The sequence below is a fragment of the Hyaena hyaena genome, unplaced genomic scaffold, assembly GCF_003009895.1.
Source record: "Hyaena hyaena isolate Hyena2069 unplaced genomic scaffold, ASM300989v1 scaffold_238, whole genome shotgun sequence".
In the NCBI taxonomy this organism is placed as follows: Eukaryota; Metazoa; Chordata; class Mammalia; order Carnivora; family Hyaenidae; genus Hyaena; species Hyaena hyaena.
Window position 1 is genome coordinate 1908159 of NW_024080870.1, and position 17372 is coordinate 1925530.

The 17372-nt window shown below is 38.6% G+C and overlaps 1 protein-coding gene across 3 annotated transcripts in view; it reads left to right on the plus strand.

The window, feature by feature from the left end:
- The window catches only part of ATF7IP2 (activating transcription factor 7 interacting protein 2), a 58068-nt gene that overhangs the window by 25182 nt on the left and 15514 nt on the right, over window positions 1–17372 (plus strand). For all 3 annotated transcript variants that reach the window (XM_039244359.1, XM_039244358.1, XM_039244360.1), the window contains exon 6: window positions 699–850. In XM_039244359.1, the coding sequence (XP_039100290.1) occupies window positions 699–850 (152 nt within the window). The remainder of the gene's footprint in view (window positions 1–698; window positions 851–17372) is intronic.

Sequence of the window (17372 nt, forward strand, 5' to 3'; positions counted from 1 at the left end):
CCAGGCGCCCCAACAAACACAAATATTTTAAGTACTGCAAGCTCTCAGGGCGCCTGAATAGCTCAGTCAACTAAGTGTCCAACTTCAGCTCAGGTCATGATCTCACAGCTTGTGAGTTCAAGTCCCACATCAAGCTCTGCACTGTCAGCAAATGCTCTCTCTCTTCTTCCCTCTCTCTCTCTTTCTCAAAATAAACTTTAAAAAAAAAATACTGCAATTTCTCAACCAAAGCATGTACTAAGTGCTTCAGCTTCCACATTTTAAGCAAAACTCACCAGCTGGAAGAACAAGTTGGAAATTTGATTTATTTCTGGTTTTCACTTATTGTTAGAAATATAATGAAAGTAAAACTTTGCTTGTTAAAGTTTGTTTCTGAGTTCCTAAAATGTATTCTAGTAGGCATAAAATGTTGTCTAAGTACTTAGGTATTTATTTTTCTTTTCCCCTCAAGCTAAGATGTTCATTTGTTAACTATCGTTTTTATTTCTTAGAAGTAGTTTTTAAATTCATTTTGGCAGAGAAACTGCCATTGTTGTCATTAGCCATTGAAATACATATAACTTAACATATGTTTTGCCATATGCATTCAAGAATATTTTGAGAACATTTTCCAAGTGAAAGTTTACCTGTCAATTTGGGAAGAATACAAGTGGTAACACTCCACTTCCTTTACTGCTTTTCCCTCACCCAACTAACAGGTTACAAATTCAAAGACGAATTTGGATAAGAATCCAGAGTGCATCAGCAGTCCAGATGAAAGAAAGACTTCTATGAGCTCTGAGCCTTCTAACCTTTCAGAAAATGCGAGTGAAAAGATTAATTTAAGAGAACATGATGCTGTTTCTAAAAGGTAGGCATTTCTATAAAAATCCATACTTATGTAAGTATGTGCTGGTAAACATACATTTCTCAAGCATAAAACAGCTTAAATTGTTCAGATTCATTCTTGTCTGTTGTGAAGAAACGGAATTGATGACTCAGGCCTTTTATCATTGTTGTTATACATGGTTTGTTTTTACTAAATTAGAGGCACCTGACTGGCTCAGTCGGGAGACCATGTGACTTGATCTCTGGGTAGTGGGTTCAAGCCGCACATTGTGGGTAGAGTTTACTTAAAAAAACAAAAAAACTAAGTAAAGTTTAGAATTGACTAGGGGACTGGGTTTTCCCTTGTGGTCTTTTCCAGCTTTAGTGTGAGGGTCAGAGTGGTCACTTGATCACTCCCACGGTTTGTGTTCTATACATGGAAGAGTCAAGGTCCTGTAAAACAGTGGCTTACAAAAATTACAGAGGAGAGTAAGGGTAGGAAGGTAAGAGTGGGGAAACAGTGCCTAAAATGATTAGTTTCCTTGAGGTTGAAAGCAGTGTTGTGGTAACTTCAAATTAGAATGGACAGGCTAACTTACTTGTCTAAATAAACCATCCAAGACCCTGAACCCCTGACCTAGTCTAAAAGATTTGGAGCTGGTAGGGAAGAAATCATTGGATTTAACAAAGAAAATGATTTCTGATTCCGGGCTAGATTGATGGTGGGAGGTGGGGGGGCACTTTGGTGAATTCTTTACTTTGTTGTGGTGATTTGGAACAGTTTGGGAGCTTTATGATATTTATTTATTCTAAACATTAACTCCTTAAAATGTCCTAAGGTTTTACTTTTACATTTTAAATTATACTCCAGCTTTTAAGTGGACACAAATATATAACCAAAAATAAATTAACTAAAGGATGGCCATTATTTGAGGAACGACATCCTTTCCCTCAAATAACCACGCATACTCAAGGAGATGACACAGTGAAGGAGAAGCATCACAAATCTACACCATTTGCAGTAGATTCTTGGTATTTGGGAATTTACATCCAGAAGAAACTCTAATATTCCATGATAATGAGGCCTTCATTTTAGTGTTGAGCCAGGAAGCTGCTATGAAGAAAGCATTTATTTCGTTTTTGAAGGCAGGAATTCCATTTCAGTGAATCTTTGTTGTTACCGCTCCTTTTTTTTTTTTTTAATTTTTTTAAAAGTATTTATTTTGAGAGAGACAGTGCAAGTGGGAGAGGGGCAGAGAGAGAGAGAGGGAGAATCCTAGGCAAGGTCTGCATAGTCAATGCACAGAGCCAGACACGGAGCTAGAACCCACCAAACCGCCAGATCATGACCTGAGTGGAAGTCGGCCGCTTAACTGACTGAGCCCTCCAGATGCCCCTGTTGTTACTTCTTTTTTGTTTTTTGTTTTTTTAAATGTTTTATTTATTTCTAGGAGAGAGAGAGAGAGAGAGAGAGAGACAGCGTGAGCAGGGAAGGGTCAGAGAGAGAGGGAGTCACAGACTCCGAAACAGGCTCCAGGCTCCGAGCTGGCAGTCAGCACAGAGCCCGACGCGGGGCTCGAACCCACGAACCACGAGATCATGACCTAAGCGAAAGTCGGATGCTTAACCGACTAAGCCACCCAGGTGCCCCAGTTGTTACCACTTCTTAACGTGCGTGCTGAAACTCGTCAAGTGACTAAAAAGAAAAATGCTAATGAGAGAAGTTGAAAAGTGAAGACCCCATTAAAAAAGCATTTTGTAGACCAATATGGCATATTTGTCAACTGCTTTTTCTATGATCTGAACAATCTACCTTCTGCTCTATAACAAAGGGAGAACCTGCCATTTATGGAACTTGTCCAGGCAGCCATGCTAACAAATGTGTGTAACGTTACCCTGATGGGTGGATTCAGTGGTGAGTTTTAGAAAACACTGAGGAAAGAAACAACACCAGTGTTAAAATTCTTCCAAAGAATAAAAAAAAAAGAGGAAATACTTCAGTTCATTTTCTGAGACTAGATACAACAATCTAGTGTAATTCTGATACCAAAGTCAATTTTAACATTTTACAGAAATGGAAAACTACAGTCCACTTTTACCCACAGGATAGATGCAGATATCCTAAAGAAGATACTAGCAAGCCAAGCCCAACAGTCTATAGAAGCTGAGTTTGTCACAGGAATGCCGCAAGGTTGGTTCGACAGTAAAAAACTCAGTGAATGGAATTTGCCAGGACCAGAGTCATTAGGATTTGAGATTTGACAAAATACCTGTTTATGAATAAAAAACAAATTCCTGGCAAACTTGGAATAGGGGGGTAACATCCTTAATCTGATAAAGAATATCTACAAAAACCCCAAAACATATCTGATGCTGAAATATTAGAAGTATTTCCCTTGAGATACAAAATAGAAGGATGCCTATGGCCATCACTTTAACATTATACTGGATCTCTTGGCTAATGAAAGAAAAAGAGGTCAAAATAAAGAGGATTTAAAAAGAATGGAGAAATATTATTACTATCTTTGGATGACTGGGGTAGGTATATAATGTAGGAAATGCAATGTAATTTACTGATATGTTATTAGGATTAATAAGAGGTTAGCAACATGGACCATTTCAGATGTATAAGAAATCATTTATATTCCTGGATATCTGATACAATTAGAGAATTAAAAGATATTTTTTAAAGATACCATACCAATACAGTAGCACCAAATATATGCACTAGCTAAAGTAGGAATACATTCACTAAGACATGTAATAACGGAAGAAAATTAACAAAACCATGAGAGAGATTAAAGAAAAGTTCAGTGGAGAGATGTCCTATGTGTAGGGGTTGTGCAACACAGTATTTATAGAATGTTCTCACCTTTGTTCAAATTAATTTATAGAGTGCAATTTCAGTCAGTTCCCCCATGTGTAATTTTATGGAACTCAACAAGATGATTTGATTCTAAAATCTGTGTGTAAATGCAGTGGATTAAGAGACTCAAGATATCCATCAACTAGAGAAACAAAAAGGAAGGAATTTGCCGCCACGTGTCAGGACACTACTAAACTGCAGTGCTGAGGATAATGAAATACTGACAAGTGATGGACAAATGAGCAGTGTCACAGAGAATCCGGAAACCTGTGCACATGTGTGTATGTGATGTGTGATGGACAGTATGTGGCACCTCATCTGGGAAATGATGGACTTAGGAACTGGTGCACTTGGCTATTCTTGTTGAGAGAAATATGAAAGAAATTGGATCCCTATATCTGACTATACATAGAAATCAGTCTCACATGGATTAAGGAACTAAATAGCTAAAGGAAAATTCTAAAGCTTTTAAAAGGGACTATAGAATGTCTCCGTGAACTTCAAATAAGGAAAGATTTCTTAAGACACAAATACCTTTGCAATACAATAAAAAATTGATGACACTAAAATGTTTTTTGAATGTACCACATTAAAATTAGAAACTTCTTCTCTCAAGGCACTATAATTTTAGTGAGAAGATAGGCCATCAAGTTAGAGAAGACACATGACAGCAAAGAGAACCTTTTGAGAACTAGTACCCAGGGTATATATATAAAAGAACTTCAGTGAATATAAAGCCAGATAATACAAAAGAAAAATGGGCAAAAGACTTGTACATGTATTTCAGGAAAGAGGAATTCCAGATGGCCATTAAATAAACATATGAAAAGGTGCTTATCTTCATTAGTAATCAGAGAAATGCAAATTAAAGCCACAATGAGATACCATTTCTTATCAGGTAAGGAAAAGTAAAACATTTAAAACTCTGACAACACCAGATGTACTGGAGAGGTTTTGCAATAAAGGAATTGATTTTGTTTAACATTTTGTTGTCAGAAGAGTAATTGGTATCATGCTTTAGAAAAAATTTGGCGTTAATCTAGAAATATAGAAGATCTGACTATCATTTGACCTCACAGTCCCGTCTTTTGAAACATACTCTTTAAATGTGCAATAGGATATATGTAGAGGAATGTTTATTAGCATTTTCCATAATAGTCAAAAACTAGAAGGAAAAAAAGCCCATCTACGGTTGACCAGAACAATAAATTGCAGTAAATCCACACAGTGGAATTCTGTTCATTAGTGGAAATGAGGAACACACGTGACACTATGAGTTACTCCCATAAAAACATGGAATGTCTGGATTCTATTCAAATGAAGGTCAAATATAGCCAGAAAAAAAAAAAAAAAAGAACATTATGTAGGAAGTCAAGGCTAGATGGTGAATCTGAAGAATAACACAAATTAGCACTACAAATTCTATTAATGAAAGAGATTTATAATACAGGATAGAGGCACATGGGTTTCTGAGATGCTGATTATATAAAATGTGTCTACCTGAGTGGTGGTTCCAGAGGTGTTAGCTTTTCAATTATTAAATTGAACATGTGCTTTAAACCCAGTTTGAAAATAGTTGCCTATATATTAGAAAATCTAGATTTATGTTTAATGTAATCGTACTGAAATACGTGGGTTCAGGACTACAGTTTTACTACTTGTTTCCTTTCATCCCATCTATTTTACGGTCCTTTTCCCTTGTCTGTGTCTGTGTGTCAGTCTCTCTTTTAGCCTTCTTTTGAATTAATCTTTTTTGTCTTTCCCCATTACCTTGTTAATTACAGATCTTTCATTATCCTTTTGGAAATTGCCCTAAAGATCATGCTTTGGATTCTTGACTAGAATCTAGTATGAATTGCTACTTCCACCATTTTTTAGGCAGGGCTTGACCTTAGAAGCCTGTAACTCCATTTACTGCTCTCCCTGCATCTTTTGTTTTTTCACACATTTTAATTTTACATTACAGTTGACCTTGAACAACGCAGCATCGACCCCACACACGGTCAGAAATTCACACATAAATTTTGACTCCCCAGAAATGTTAACTACTAATAGCCGCCTACTGTTGCCTGGAAGCCTCACTTAACATAAACAGTCAAGTAAACATTTTGGGGTTTTTTATTCTTTGTTTTTTAATTTTTTTAATATTTTATTTATTTCTGAGAGAGAGAGACAACGTGAGCAGGGGAGGGTCAGAGAGAGAGGGAGATACAGAATCTGAAGCAGGCTTCAGGCTCTGAGCTAGCTGCGAGCACAGAGCCCGATGCGGGGCTCAAACCCACGAACCGTGAGATCATGACCTGAGCCGAAGCCAGATGTTTAACCCACTGAGCTACCCAGGCGCCCATCAAGTAAACATTTTGTATGTACTATAGATTATGTACTGTTTTTTTATAGCAATGTAATCTAGAGAAAAAATATTAAAAATCGTAAGAGGAAATACACTTAGAAATACTATATGTTATTTATTGAAAAAATTTCCCTGTGTAAGTGGACCGGCACAGTTCACACCCTTGTTCAAAGTCAGCTGTATTTTAAATCTCACAAGATGGTATCACTATCTTCTACAGTCATTACTCATTTAGAGTTACCCACATATTTGCCACTCCTGTTGTTCTTCATTTCTTCTTGTGTTTCCTTCTCCCTGAAGAATTTTGTTCTTTGTTATTTCTTGTTTTAGTTTTGCTCAAGATAAATTCTGTCAGGTGTTTTGGCTTGGAAACAATGCCATTTTGTCCTTTTTTTTAAGTTTATTTATTTGAGAAAGAATGTGCAAGTGGGGGAGGAGTGAGGCGAGGGGGAGAGGGAGGGAGAGAGAGAATCCCAAGCAGGCTCCACATGGTCAGCACAGAGCCCAGTGTGGGGCTCGAACTCATGAACTGTGAGATCATGTCCTGAGTGGAAGTTAGATGCTTAACTGACTGAGCATCCCAGGTACCCCCATTTTGTCTTTATTTTTAAAGGATATTTTAACATGGGTATTGAATTGTAGGTAGGTGTTTCCTTTCAGAACTTTCAAGATGTCATTACGTGTCTTCTGACTTCTGTCATTTCTGTTGAAAAGTTAGCTTCAGTCTTACTGTTGCTTCTTTGAAGATCATATCTTTATTTTTGCTTTTGAGATATTCTACCTTTGGTTTTTATTGGTGTACTATGATGCTAGTTGTGGGGGCTTAGTGTTTGTTTTGTTTTTTAATTTATCTTATTGGTGCTCACAGTTTTTCATGAATCTGATTTTATGTCTTCCATTATCTTTGGAAAAATCTTGGCCATTATCTCTTTGGATATTCCTTTAGCACCATTCCATATCTTCTCCCCTCCCGTATTCCAATTACTTGCTTCTCTGTAGGCGCCATGTCTTCTGTTCTCCATGCTTCAGTCTGGATATTTCCTATTGACCTATTTGCCAGTTTATTAATCCTCTTTTCAGCTGGAGCCTGCTTGGATTCCCTCTCTCTCCCTATCTCTCTCTGCTCCTTCCCTACTTGTGCTCTCTCTCTCTCTCTCTCTCTCTCTCTCTCTGAAAAATAAACAAATATTTTAAAAAAACAGCCATCATTGATATCAATCAATAGAATTCTATGAAAGTCATGTATCTTTAAATGGTCATGGAATACCAGGTGTTTTTTTATGGAATTCCAGTCTTTAGTGTGCAGATACACAGATTAGTTTCTCAGGGTAAATATTAACAGTTTATATACACACACTTTTCTACATTTATATACACACACATTTATACATATAATATTTAAAAATAGCTAACTGACGTAATGCCCAAAAACTGTACTGAAGATAAATGTATAGCTTGGCAAATTTTGACCAAAAAAGAACATTTTGTAAATATTTCCTGGGTCAAACCAGTGGTGTCCATTCTGCTTTGTGCCCTATGCATCACTCCTAGTCCCCAATCTCACCCACTCTCTGCACTTTTAGCCTAAGTTTTCGTTTGGTTTCCACCTTTATAGAAATGGAGTCAGACTCAGGGAGTACTTTGGTGTCCTGCCTCTTCTGTCCAGCATTATATGTTGTGAGGGTCATCCGTGACCTTGCTGAGCAGCAGTAATGTGCTAATTCTCATTTCTGTATCATGCTCATCATATGAATATACCTCTGTTTACTTATTCACAGCTGTTCATGGGCATCTGGATGTTTGCAGATTGGAGGAATTATGAGTAGTGCTCTTAGGAACGTTCCTTTACATGTGTTTTGGTGAATGTACAGACGTACATTTCTGTTGGACATTTGCCTGGAAATGGAATTGATAGGTCCTAGAGTATATATGTTTTTTCGGGTTTAATAGATACTACCAAACACATTACCGGAAATCATACCAAAGCTACATTTCCATTAGAAAGGATAATAAGGTTTTAGTTCTCCCATGTCCTTGCCATCACTTGATATTATCTGCTTTTTTGCATTAGCCACACTGGTATGTTCATAGCATCCTGTATTTCATTTGTATTTCCTTCTGATAATGAAGTTAAGTACAGTTTTATGTTTGTTAGCCATTTTGATACCTTTTATGAAGTTTCACTAAGACTTTTGCATATTTTCCCTTTGAGTTGCGTCTCTTAGGTTTTTTTTTGTTTTTTTTTTTTAATATTTTTATTTATTTCTAGGAGAGAGAGAGACAGCATGAGCAGGGGAGGGTCAGAGAGAGAGGGAGATACAGACTCTGAAATAGGCTCCAGGCTCTGAGCTGGCAGTCAGCACAGAGTCCGACGCGGGGCTCGAACCCACGAACCGCGAGATCATGACCTGAGCGAAAGTCAGACGCTTAACTGACTGAGCCACCCAAGCGCCCCTATTCACTTTTTAGTATGAAAATATCTGTTTCCACCTACGTGTTTGAGATATTTTCATGGGAGTGTAGAAAGTTTAATAGGTCATTCTTCTTTGAATGCTTTAGAGATGTCTGCATTTCAGTGCTTTAGAAATGCCTTCTAGACATGAACAGACACTTCTCCAAAGAGGACATCCAGATGGCCAACAGACACATGAAACGATGCTCAGCATCCCTCCTCATCAGGGAAATACAAATCAAAACCACACTGAGATACCACCTCACGCCAGTCAGAGTGGCTAAAATGAGCAAATCAGAGAACTCTAGATGCTGGCGAGGATGTGGAGAAACGGGCACCCTCCTACACTGTTGGTGGGAATGTAAACTGGTACAGCCCCTCTGGAAAACAGTGTGGAGGTTCCTCAGGAAACTAACAATAGAACTCCCTTATGACCCAGCAATAGCACTGCTAGGAATTTACCCAAGGGATACAGAAATGCTGAGGCATAGGAGCACATGTACCCCAATGTTCATAGCAGCACTCTCCACAATAGCTAAAACATGGAAAGAGCCTAAGTGTCCATCAACAGATGAATGGATCAAGAAGATGTGGTTTATCTATACCATGGAATACTACATGGCAATGAGAAACAATGAAATCTGGCCATGTGTAGCAACATGGATGGACCTTGAGGGTGTTATGCTGAGCGAAATAAGTCAGGCAGAGAAGGACAAATATCATATGTTTGCACGTATAGGAGGATTAGGAGGAACTTGACGGAGGAACAAGGGGGAGAAGAAGGGCGGAAATGGTGGGGGAAAGGGAGAGAGGCAAACCATGAGAGACTCTTGAATGCTGACAAAAACTGAGGACTGATGGATGTGGGGGGAGGGGGGGATGGGCATGGAGGAGGGCACTTGTGGGGATGAGCACTGAGTGTTATGTGGAAACTAATTTGACAATAAACTATTTGTAAAAAAAAAAAAAAAAAAGAAAGAAATGCCTTCTACTTTCATGCCTTCTACTTTCATAGTGCACAAGAAGTCTCCTAATCTTATTTTTTTGTTCCTTTCTATGTAATGAGTCTTTTCTCTCTGGCTGCTTTTAAGATTTTCTTGACATTGGAGTACCCGGGTGGCTCAGTCAGTTGAGTGTAGGACTCTTGATTTCAGCTCAGGTCATGATCTTCCAGGTTCATGGGATCAAGCCCTGCATAGGGGTCTGTGTTGACGGCACGGAGCCACCTTGGGATTCTGTCTCCCTTTCTCTCTCCACTTGCACATGCCCTCTTTCTCTCTCAGACAATAAATAAGTAAACATTTTTTAAAAAGAGATTTTCTTGTCACCATTGACTTTCAGCACTCTAATTATGATGTGGTTTTCATTTATGATTCCTCACCTATTATTTTTAAACATTTATAAGTTTTAAATTTCACCAAACTTGGAGAAACTTTTAGATGTTACATTTTTTTCTCCCTTTCCCCCACCCTATGCCCTGGTAATACTTCAATTATATAAATATCAGGCTGCTTGATACTGTTCCAAAGGTCTCTCATGCTCTGTTCATTTGATTTTGTTAGTCTTTTTTGTCCCCATGCTTTTGTTTGAATAGCTTCTATTGCTATTTCACTGGGCTTTTTTTTTCTTTAAATCAATAATGATCTCTTCTGTTGTTAATCCTAATCAATGTACTTTTCAGTTACTGTCTTTTTCACCTCTACAAGTTCAACTTGAGTATTTTTTGTGTTTTTGTTTTTTACATCTTCCATTTTCCTTTATATCACAAGACATGAACACTATATTGATAATAGCTGTTTCAGGTTGTTGTCCATCAAACATATTGTTTCTAGGTCTGTTTCTATCATTTCAGTTTTCTCCTTGCTATGAATTGTATTTTTTGCTACTTTGCATCCCTGGTAAAGACGCCAGACATTGTAAAATTTACACGGCTGAATGACAGATGAGGTTTCATTCTTTCAAAGAATGCTGGACTTTATTCCGGCATGCAGTTAAATATTCAGGATTAGTTTCATCCTCGGTGTCCTTTTAGCTTTTTGGGAGTAGGCCCACTGCAGACTTTAGTCTAGGACTCAGTCAGCCTCACTATAGCTACGAAAGATGCTACCTGTTGTTCATATTCTAAGTTTCTTCATTATAGCCAGTGGTAAAGCAAAATGTTCCTACCCTGTACAATACCCACGAAATGTTTGGTCTTTTCAATGGTTCTATTCCCAGCCTCTTGAAGTTATATCCTTTGCACACACAGATCTGTACTCAGCCAATGACTCAAGAGGTTTCCTTTGCAAATCATCAGATCTCTATCTTTACACCATTTCTTTTTGTCACTGTTCTCCCTCACAGTTCTAGCCAACTCAGACTCCCCAATCTCTGATCTAAATGCTTAAGACCTCAGAGGCACCTGGGTGGCTTAGTAGGTTAAGTATCCGGCTCTTGGTTTTGGCTCAGGTCATGATCTCACAGTCTGTGAGATCGAGCCCCATGTTGGGCTCTGTGCAGAAGATGGGGCCTGCTTAGGATTCTTTCTCTCCCTCCCATCTCTGCCTCTCCCCTGCTCACTTTCTCTCTCTCAAAATAAATAATAAATAAACATGTAAAAAATAAATAAGGCTCTTCCTGCCTGTCTTTGAACCCATGCAACGCCTCTGAGCATGAAGCCTGAACACTGTAGGGTGCGTTTAAGGTGCTTCCCTTTTCCCAGGAAACACAGTCTTAGGCTCCTTGTTGAACAATGTGTGTACACATTCTTTTTATTTTTTAGTTCGGTTTTCTATTCGTTGACAACAAAAGAACACTTCCTGTAGTAACTAATACTCCATGGGCAGAAGCTGACATTTCCTACACAATCATTTTAATTCTGGGAAATCAACTGGTTTAAATGCACATTTTAAAGCAAATTTAATTCAATAATTTTTCCCAATCAAATTTATCAGTAAGAGTCTAACAGCCATCATTTCTAATTCAGTAAATAAAAACAAATGTTTAGATTTAAATTTTACTAATAATATTTTATTCTTCTATCCACTTCTGGTCTCTAACAAAACTGCTTTGTATGTATTTTTTGCTACTAGTAATAGTCATCATATGGTTGAAAGATTGATAACTATATTTATTTTGTTGCTTAACCATAAGCAATTCTTTTCAGATGTTCATTACAATACAGTCAAAATCTCTTATCAATCTCAAAATTCTGCACTTAACATTTGTAAAATATTTCTAGTATTTTTTTTAAGTTTACTTATTTATGTAATCTCTATCCCCAAGGTGGGGTTCACTGAGCCACCCAAGCAACCCAGTATTTCTCATTTTTAAATATTTCTACTTGCTACTATAGTATATCAGACACAATACAGTGCTATTTAGGAGTCTAAGAAACCAAGCAGAAAGACTTTAAAAAACGGAGTGGAATTTTTGGCTTTTTCATTGGGCCAAAGCAGTAAAGATTACAATTTGGAGACCCACGAAGGTGGAGGGACCCTAGTGAACACTCCAAGCTTTTAGCCAGGAATCCATGGAGGGCTATATCTTTTTTTCTTTTTTTAATTATTTTTTAAGTTTCACATATGTTTATTCCATACGAAACAAAACAACAAAACGGAGGGCTATGTCTTAAGAGCCCGAGTGAACTAGAGGTAGAAAGAGCCTTGTCACATTCACAGTAAGCCTCAATTTATACCATTCCCTGAGGAGCTTAGGTGACGAGGTCCTACTCTGCCAGAGGGCAGAGTAAACCTTGTGTACGGTATTTATTCCAGAGCCTCACCAGTTTTTCAGAAATTATCACGCATGCCAAAAGACAGAATCAAATGACCAGAAACGGACAGAAAAACAATAGCAACAGTTACACAGGTGATCTGGATGGTGGCGTTCTAAAACAGGGACATTAAAAAAACAATACTTTTAACAATACTCAGGAAAGACAGAGAGAGAGTTAAAGCCAGATGGAACATGCATCAGAAAAGTAGAAACTATGGGAAAAAAAGCCTACGCTGAAAATAACAAGTCAATTCATATAAAGACACTATTAAGAAAGTGCAAAGACTTGGGACTGGAAAAAGGTAGTTATTGTAAATCTGACAAAAAACCTAAGAGACGCGGGGCGCCTGGGTGGCTTAGTCGGTTAAGCGTCCGACTTTCGCTTAGGTCATGTTCTCACACTTTGTGTATTCAAGCCACGCGTCGGGCTCTGTGTTGACAGCTAGCTCAGAGCCTGGAGCCTGTTTCAGATTCTGTGTCTCCCTCTCTATCTAACCCTCCCCTACTCACGCTGTCTCTCTCTCTCAGAAATAAATAAAAAACATTAAAAAAAAAAAGGTGAATGTAGGGGTGTGGAGACTGTGTCAGCAGCAGACCTGCACTGCAAGAAATGTTGAAGTTCTAAAGACAGAAGGAAAATAAAACCAAATGGAAATTTGGATCTATGCAAAGGTGAAGAGATGAAGAGTGCTGGATATTATAAATACGTGGGTCATATAAAATATTTTTCTTTGTTTCCATAAAGGGTATATATGCGTGTGTATATCATACTGTTCCTCTCTATTATATGGTGTGTGTATGTTACGTAAGTCCCACTATTTAATACAGTGTTTCTCTATACAGGCAACAGACAGTTGGAATTTCAAATTTAAAATCCATCCACATATTTACAAGAATGTGAAAGAACATAGGGCTAAGATTACTGAAATGTGTGTAAGGCCTAATGTCAAAGTCACGAAGTAGATTTCAGGTTTGTGATCCAGCATGCAAGGAATTGTCACTCCATTCTAACGACAAGTAAAAAGCGGAACAAATTGGAAAAATCAGCAGCTCTTCTTAGTACCACTAGAGAAGAAGTAAGGTCACAGCGCCAACTACTGTCCCCACCCCCATCCTCAGCTGGAGAGACAAACAGGCAGAAACACGACATCCAGGAACTAGAATAGAAACCCGTGGGTACCAGTGCCAGGGTAATTGCTGGAGGTTCAGTGTGGACGAACCAGGAGTTAGGAACCCCACCGGGGCTTTGCTGGGTCCTTATGGTGAACATTGGAGAAAAATCCCCTCGTGCTTGTCGAGGGGGGTTGTGAAAGGAACCTTTGAAATACACCAGAGCACTCTGTTCCTAACAAGGCCAGTCCTAGAGAGAAACCGTTGCCAGAACTTAACCTACTGGGGGGGGGGGGAGGAATCTCCAGCTCCTGCTCCCTCTGACCTTCCATCTGGAGGAAGTAAATACCCTGCTCCAGCTGTCCAGTCCCGCCTGAGGGGGGTGGGGGACTAGGAGCAGTAGCGAAGTTCACACTCCAGGGCCCTGTAGGCTTATTTAAAAGCCGAGACTAATCACAGGACTAGTGGAAGCTGCCCCTCCCTGCCCCTCCCTGCCCCGTCTTACTACTGCATTACTACAGGCCTGTTTATCATAGTTGTTTCACCCGGGATATCACGTCCACCTTTCAACAACAGCAGCAACAAAAAAGAAATCACAAGACACACCAAAAGGCAAAAACCATGATTTGAAGAGTCTAAATAAACATCAGAAGCAGAGTAAGAAATGTTCAAATTATCAGATCAGGAATTTTGCAAAACTACCATTTTGCTTAGGGCTTTAATGAAAAAAGGTAGGAAAAAATGCAAAAAGGTAGATAATATAAGCAGAGAAATGGAAATTTTGTGAAAAGGAAGGGCTTGAGATTGAAACAGCAACAAGAATGCCTTCGATGGGCTTACTAGTAGAATAGACATCGCTGAGGACAGCATCACTGAGCTTGAGAATATGACAAAAGAAGCTTGAAAACAGAAAAGCAAAGAGAAAAATGACAACAAAAATCTCCAAGAATTTGGGACAACTACAGAGGAAGTGACATAAGCATAATGGGAACACCGAAAGGATAAAAAGGGGGGGGGCAGGGACTGAGAGAAAGAATAAAAGTAATATTTGACGCAATAATGACCAAGAATTTCTCCCAAATTGATGTTAGATACCAAGTCACAGACCCAGCAATCTCCAAGAACACCAAATAGGATAAATATTTAAAAAAAACAACATTTTTTTTTTTAATGTTTGTTTATTATTGAGAGACAGAGTGCAAGTTTGGGAGGGGCAGAGAGAGAGGGAGACACAGAATCCCAAGCAGGCTCCAGGCTCTGAGCTGTCAGCACTGAGCCCGACATGGAGCTCGAACCCACAGACCACGAGATCCTGACCTGAGCCAAAGGTGAACACTTAACTGACTAAGCTACCCAGGCGCCCCAGGCATCCGATACTTAAAATTCTGAAAATCAAAGATAAAATTTTGAAAGAAGCCAGAGGAAATAAACATGTTACCCATAGTGGAGCAAAGATAAGAATTACATCGAACTTCTCCTTACAAATTATGCAAACAATAAGAGGGTGGAGGGAAATGTTGAGAGACCAAAATCTGCCAACTTAAAATTCTGTACTCTGTGCCATTCTCCTTCAGAAGTGAAGGAGAAATACAGACTTTCTCAGACAAAAGTTTAGCGTGTTTGTTGCCTATAGACCTGCTTTGCAAGAAATGTTAAAAATTTTTCAGAGAAGGAAAGTAAGTCAGAAAATCAGATATACAAAAAGAAGATTGTCAGAGACAGAATGAGCAAAGATAAAGTAGAAAGTTTTAGTCATCTTATTAATTGATTTGTCAAGAGTTTGTTCGAAATAATGGCAACAATGTATTTATGAATGTGTGTGTTTGTTTAAATGAAGTGAATGACAGCAATGATACAAGGAACAGGCAGGAGAAATCAAGAATATTTTGTTATTGGGAGGTACTTGCATTACTTGTGAACCTGTATAGTCTTATTTGACAGGAATCTGGGGTTAGTTATAAATGTATACTGTAGACTCTAAGGGAACCACCTAAAAAAGTAGTATAATTGATAGGCTAAGAAAGGAGAGAAAGTAGAATCATACAAAATGTAATTTTATTCGTAACTGCCAAAACTTGGAAGCATCCTAAATGTCCTTCAGTAGGTATATGGATAAACAAGCCGATACATTTAGACAGTGGAATATTACACCATACTGAAGAAGAAATGAGCTCTCCAACTATGAAAAGACCCAGAGGAAACTTAAATACGTATTACTAACTGAAAGAAGTCAATCTGAGATACTAATAACTACATGACTCTAGAAGAGACAAAACTATGGAGACTCTAAAGGGATCAAATACACAAGGGAGTTAGTGGGGAGAAAAGAACAGGTGAAGCACAGGGACTTTTAGGGCAGTGAAACTATTCTCTATGATTCTACAATGATGGATGTATATCATTACACATTTGTTAAAACCCATGTAGCGTTGACCACAAAGAGTGAACCCTGTTGTGGAGTGTGGACTTTGACACTGGTAATGATGTGTCAGTATAGTTTCATCATCTGTAAGAAGCATACCACCGTGGTATAGGATTTTGATGGGAGGTTGTGGGTGGGAGATTAGTTAGCGACAGAAAGTCCATGGGAACTCTCTGGACCTTCCACCTAATTTTGCTATAGACCTAAAGCTGCTCTTTAAAAAGTAGTCTGTTAATTTTTAAAAGTACAAGAAATTGCTGAAATTAAAGGAGGCCTAAACATATGGTGAGATAGGTCATGTTTACAAATCAGAAAATTCACTGTTAATACCATGTCACCCAAATTGTTCTATACTTTTTTTTTAATATTTTTATTTATTTCTAGGAGAGAGAGAGAGAGAGAGAGACAGCGTGACCAGGGGAGGGCCAGAGAGAGAGGGAGACACAGACTCTGAAATAGGCTCCAGGCTCCGAGCTGGCAGTCAGCACAGAGCCCGACGCGGGGCTCGAACCCACCAACCGCGAGATCATGACATAAGCGAAAGTTGGACGCTTAACTGACTAAGCCACCCAGGCGCCCCTTGTTCTATACTTTTAATGGAGTCTCAGTCAAAATCCTGATGGTGTTTTTAATAGAAAGTAACAAGCTGATTGAAAATTTATACAAAATGCAGAACACCTAGAAGATGAAAGCAGTGTTCAAAGAACAAAGTTGGAAGACACGCAGTACCTAAGTTTAAGACTTTTTATAAAGTTATAGTCATTAAGACGGTGGTGTTTAAGATAGACTTACACATCGGGGGACAGGCTAGAGAATATGCGTATCATTCCTTGGGTTACAACAAAGATCCCAAGGCAGTTTGTTGGAAAAAAAAAGATAGTCTTTTCAACAACTGCTGCAGGAATAACCAGAGGGGAAAAGTGAACTTCCTCTCTTACCTTACACCATATACAGAAATAATTTCAAATGGATGATAGACCTAAGTACAAAAGCTAAAACTTAAAACATCTATAAGAAAGTGGTGTAGGGGCACCTGGATGGCTCAGTCAGTGAACCGTGCATCCAACTTCGGCCTGGTGATGATCTCACGGTTCGTGAGTTCAAGCCCTGCATCGGGCTCTGTCCTGACAGCTCAGAGCCTGGAGCCTGTTTCAGATTCTATGTGTGACTCTTACTCTGTCCCTTCCCTCTCTCTAATAAACATATAAAAAAATTTTTTTAATTTAGAAAGTGGTATAACTGCATAGAAAATTCATCTAACAATTTTATGGGGTTAATGAAATTTTTGTCAGGATTTTCTTAACAGAGATACTGATTTTAAATATCAAACTCATGAAAGTAGTAGGGGCCCCTGCGTGGCTCAGTTGGTTGAGTGTCCGACTCGATCTCAGCCCAAGTCTTGATCTCAGAGTTGTGAGTTTAAGCCCTGTGGGAAATTATGCCTAGTGTGGAGCCTGCTTTTTAAAAAAAAGAAAAAAGAATTATGTTTAGTCTTATTTGATTTTAGGGCACCCGGGTGGCTCTGTCGGTTAAGTACTCGACTCTTGATTTTGGCTGGCAGTTGATGAGATTGAGCTCTGTGCTGACAGCCAAGAGCTTACTTGGGATT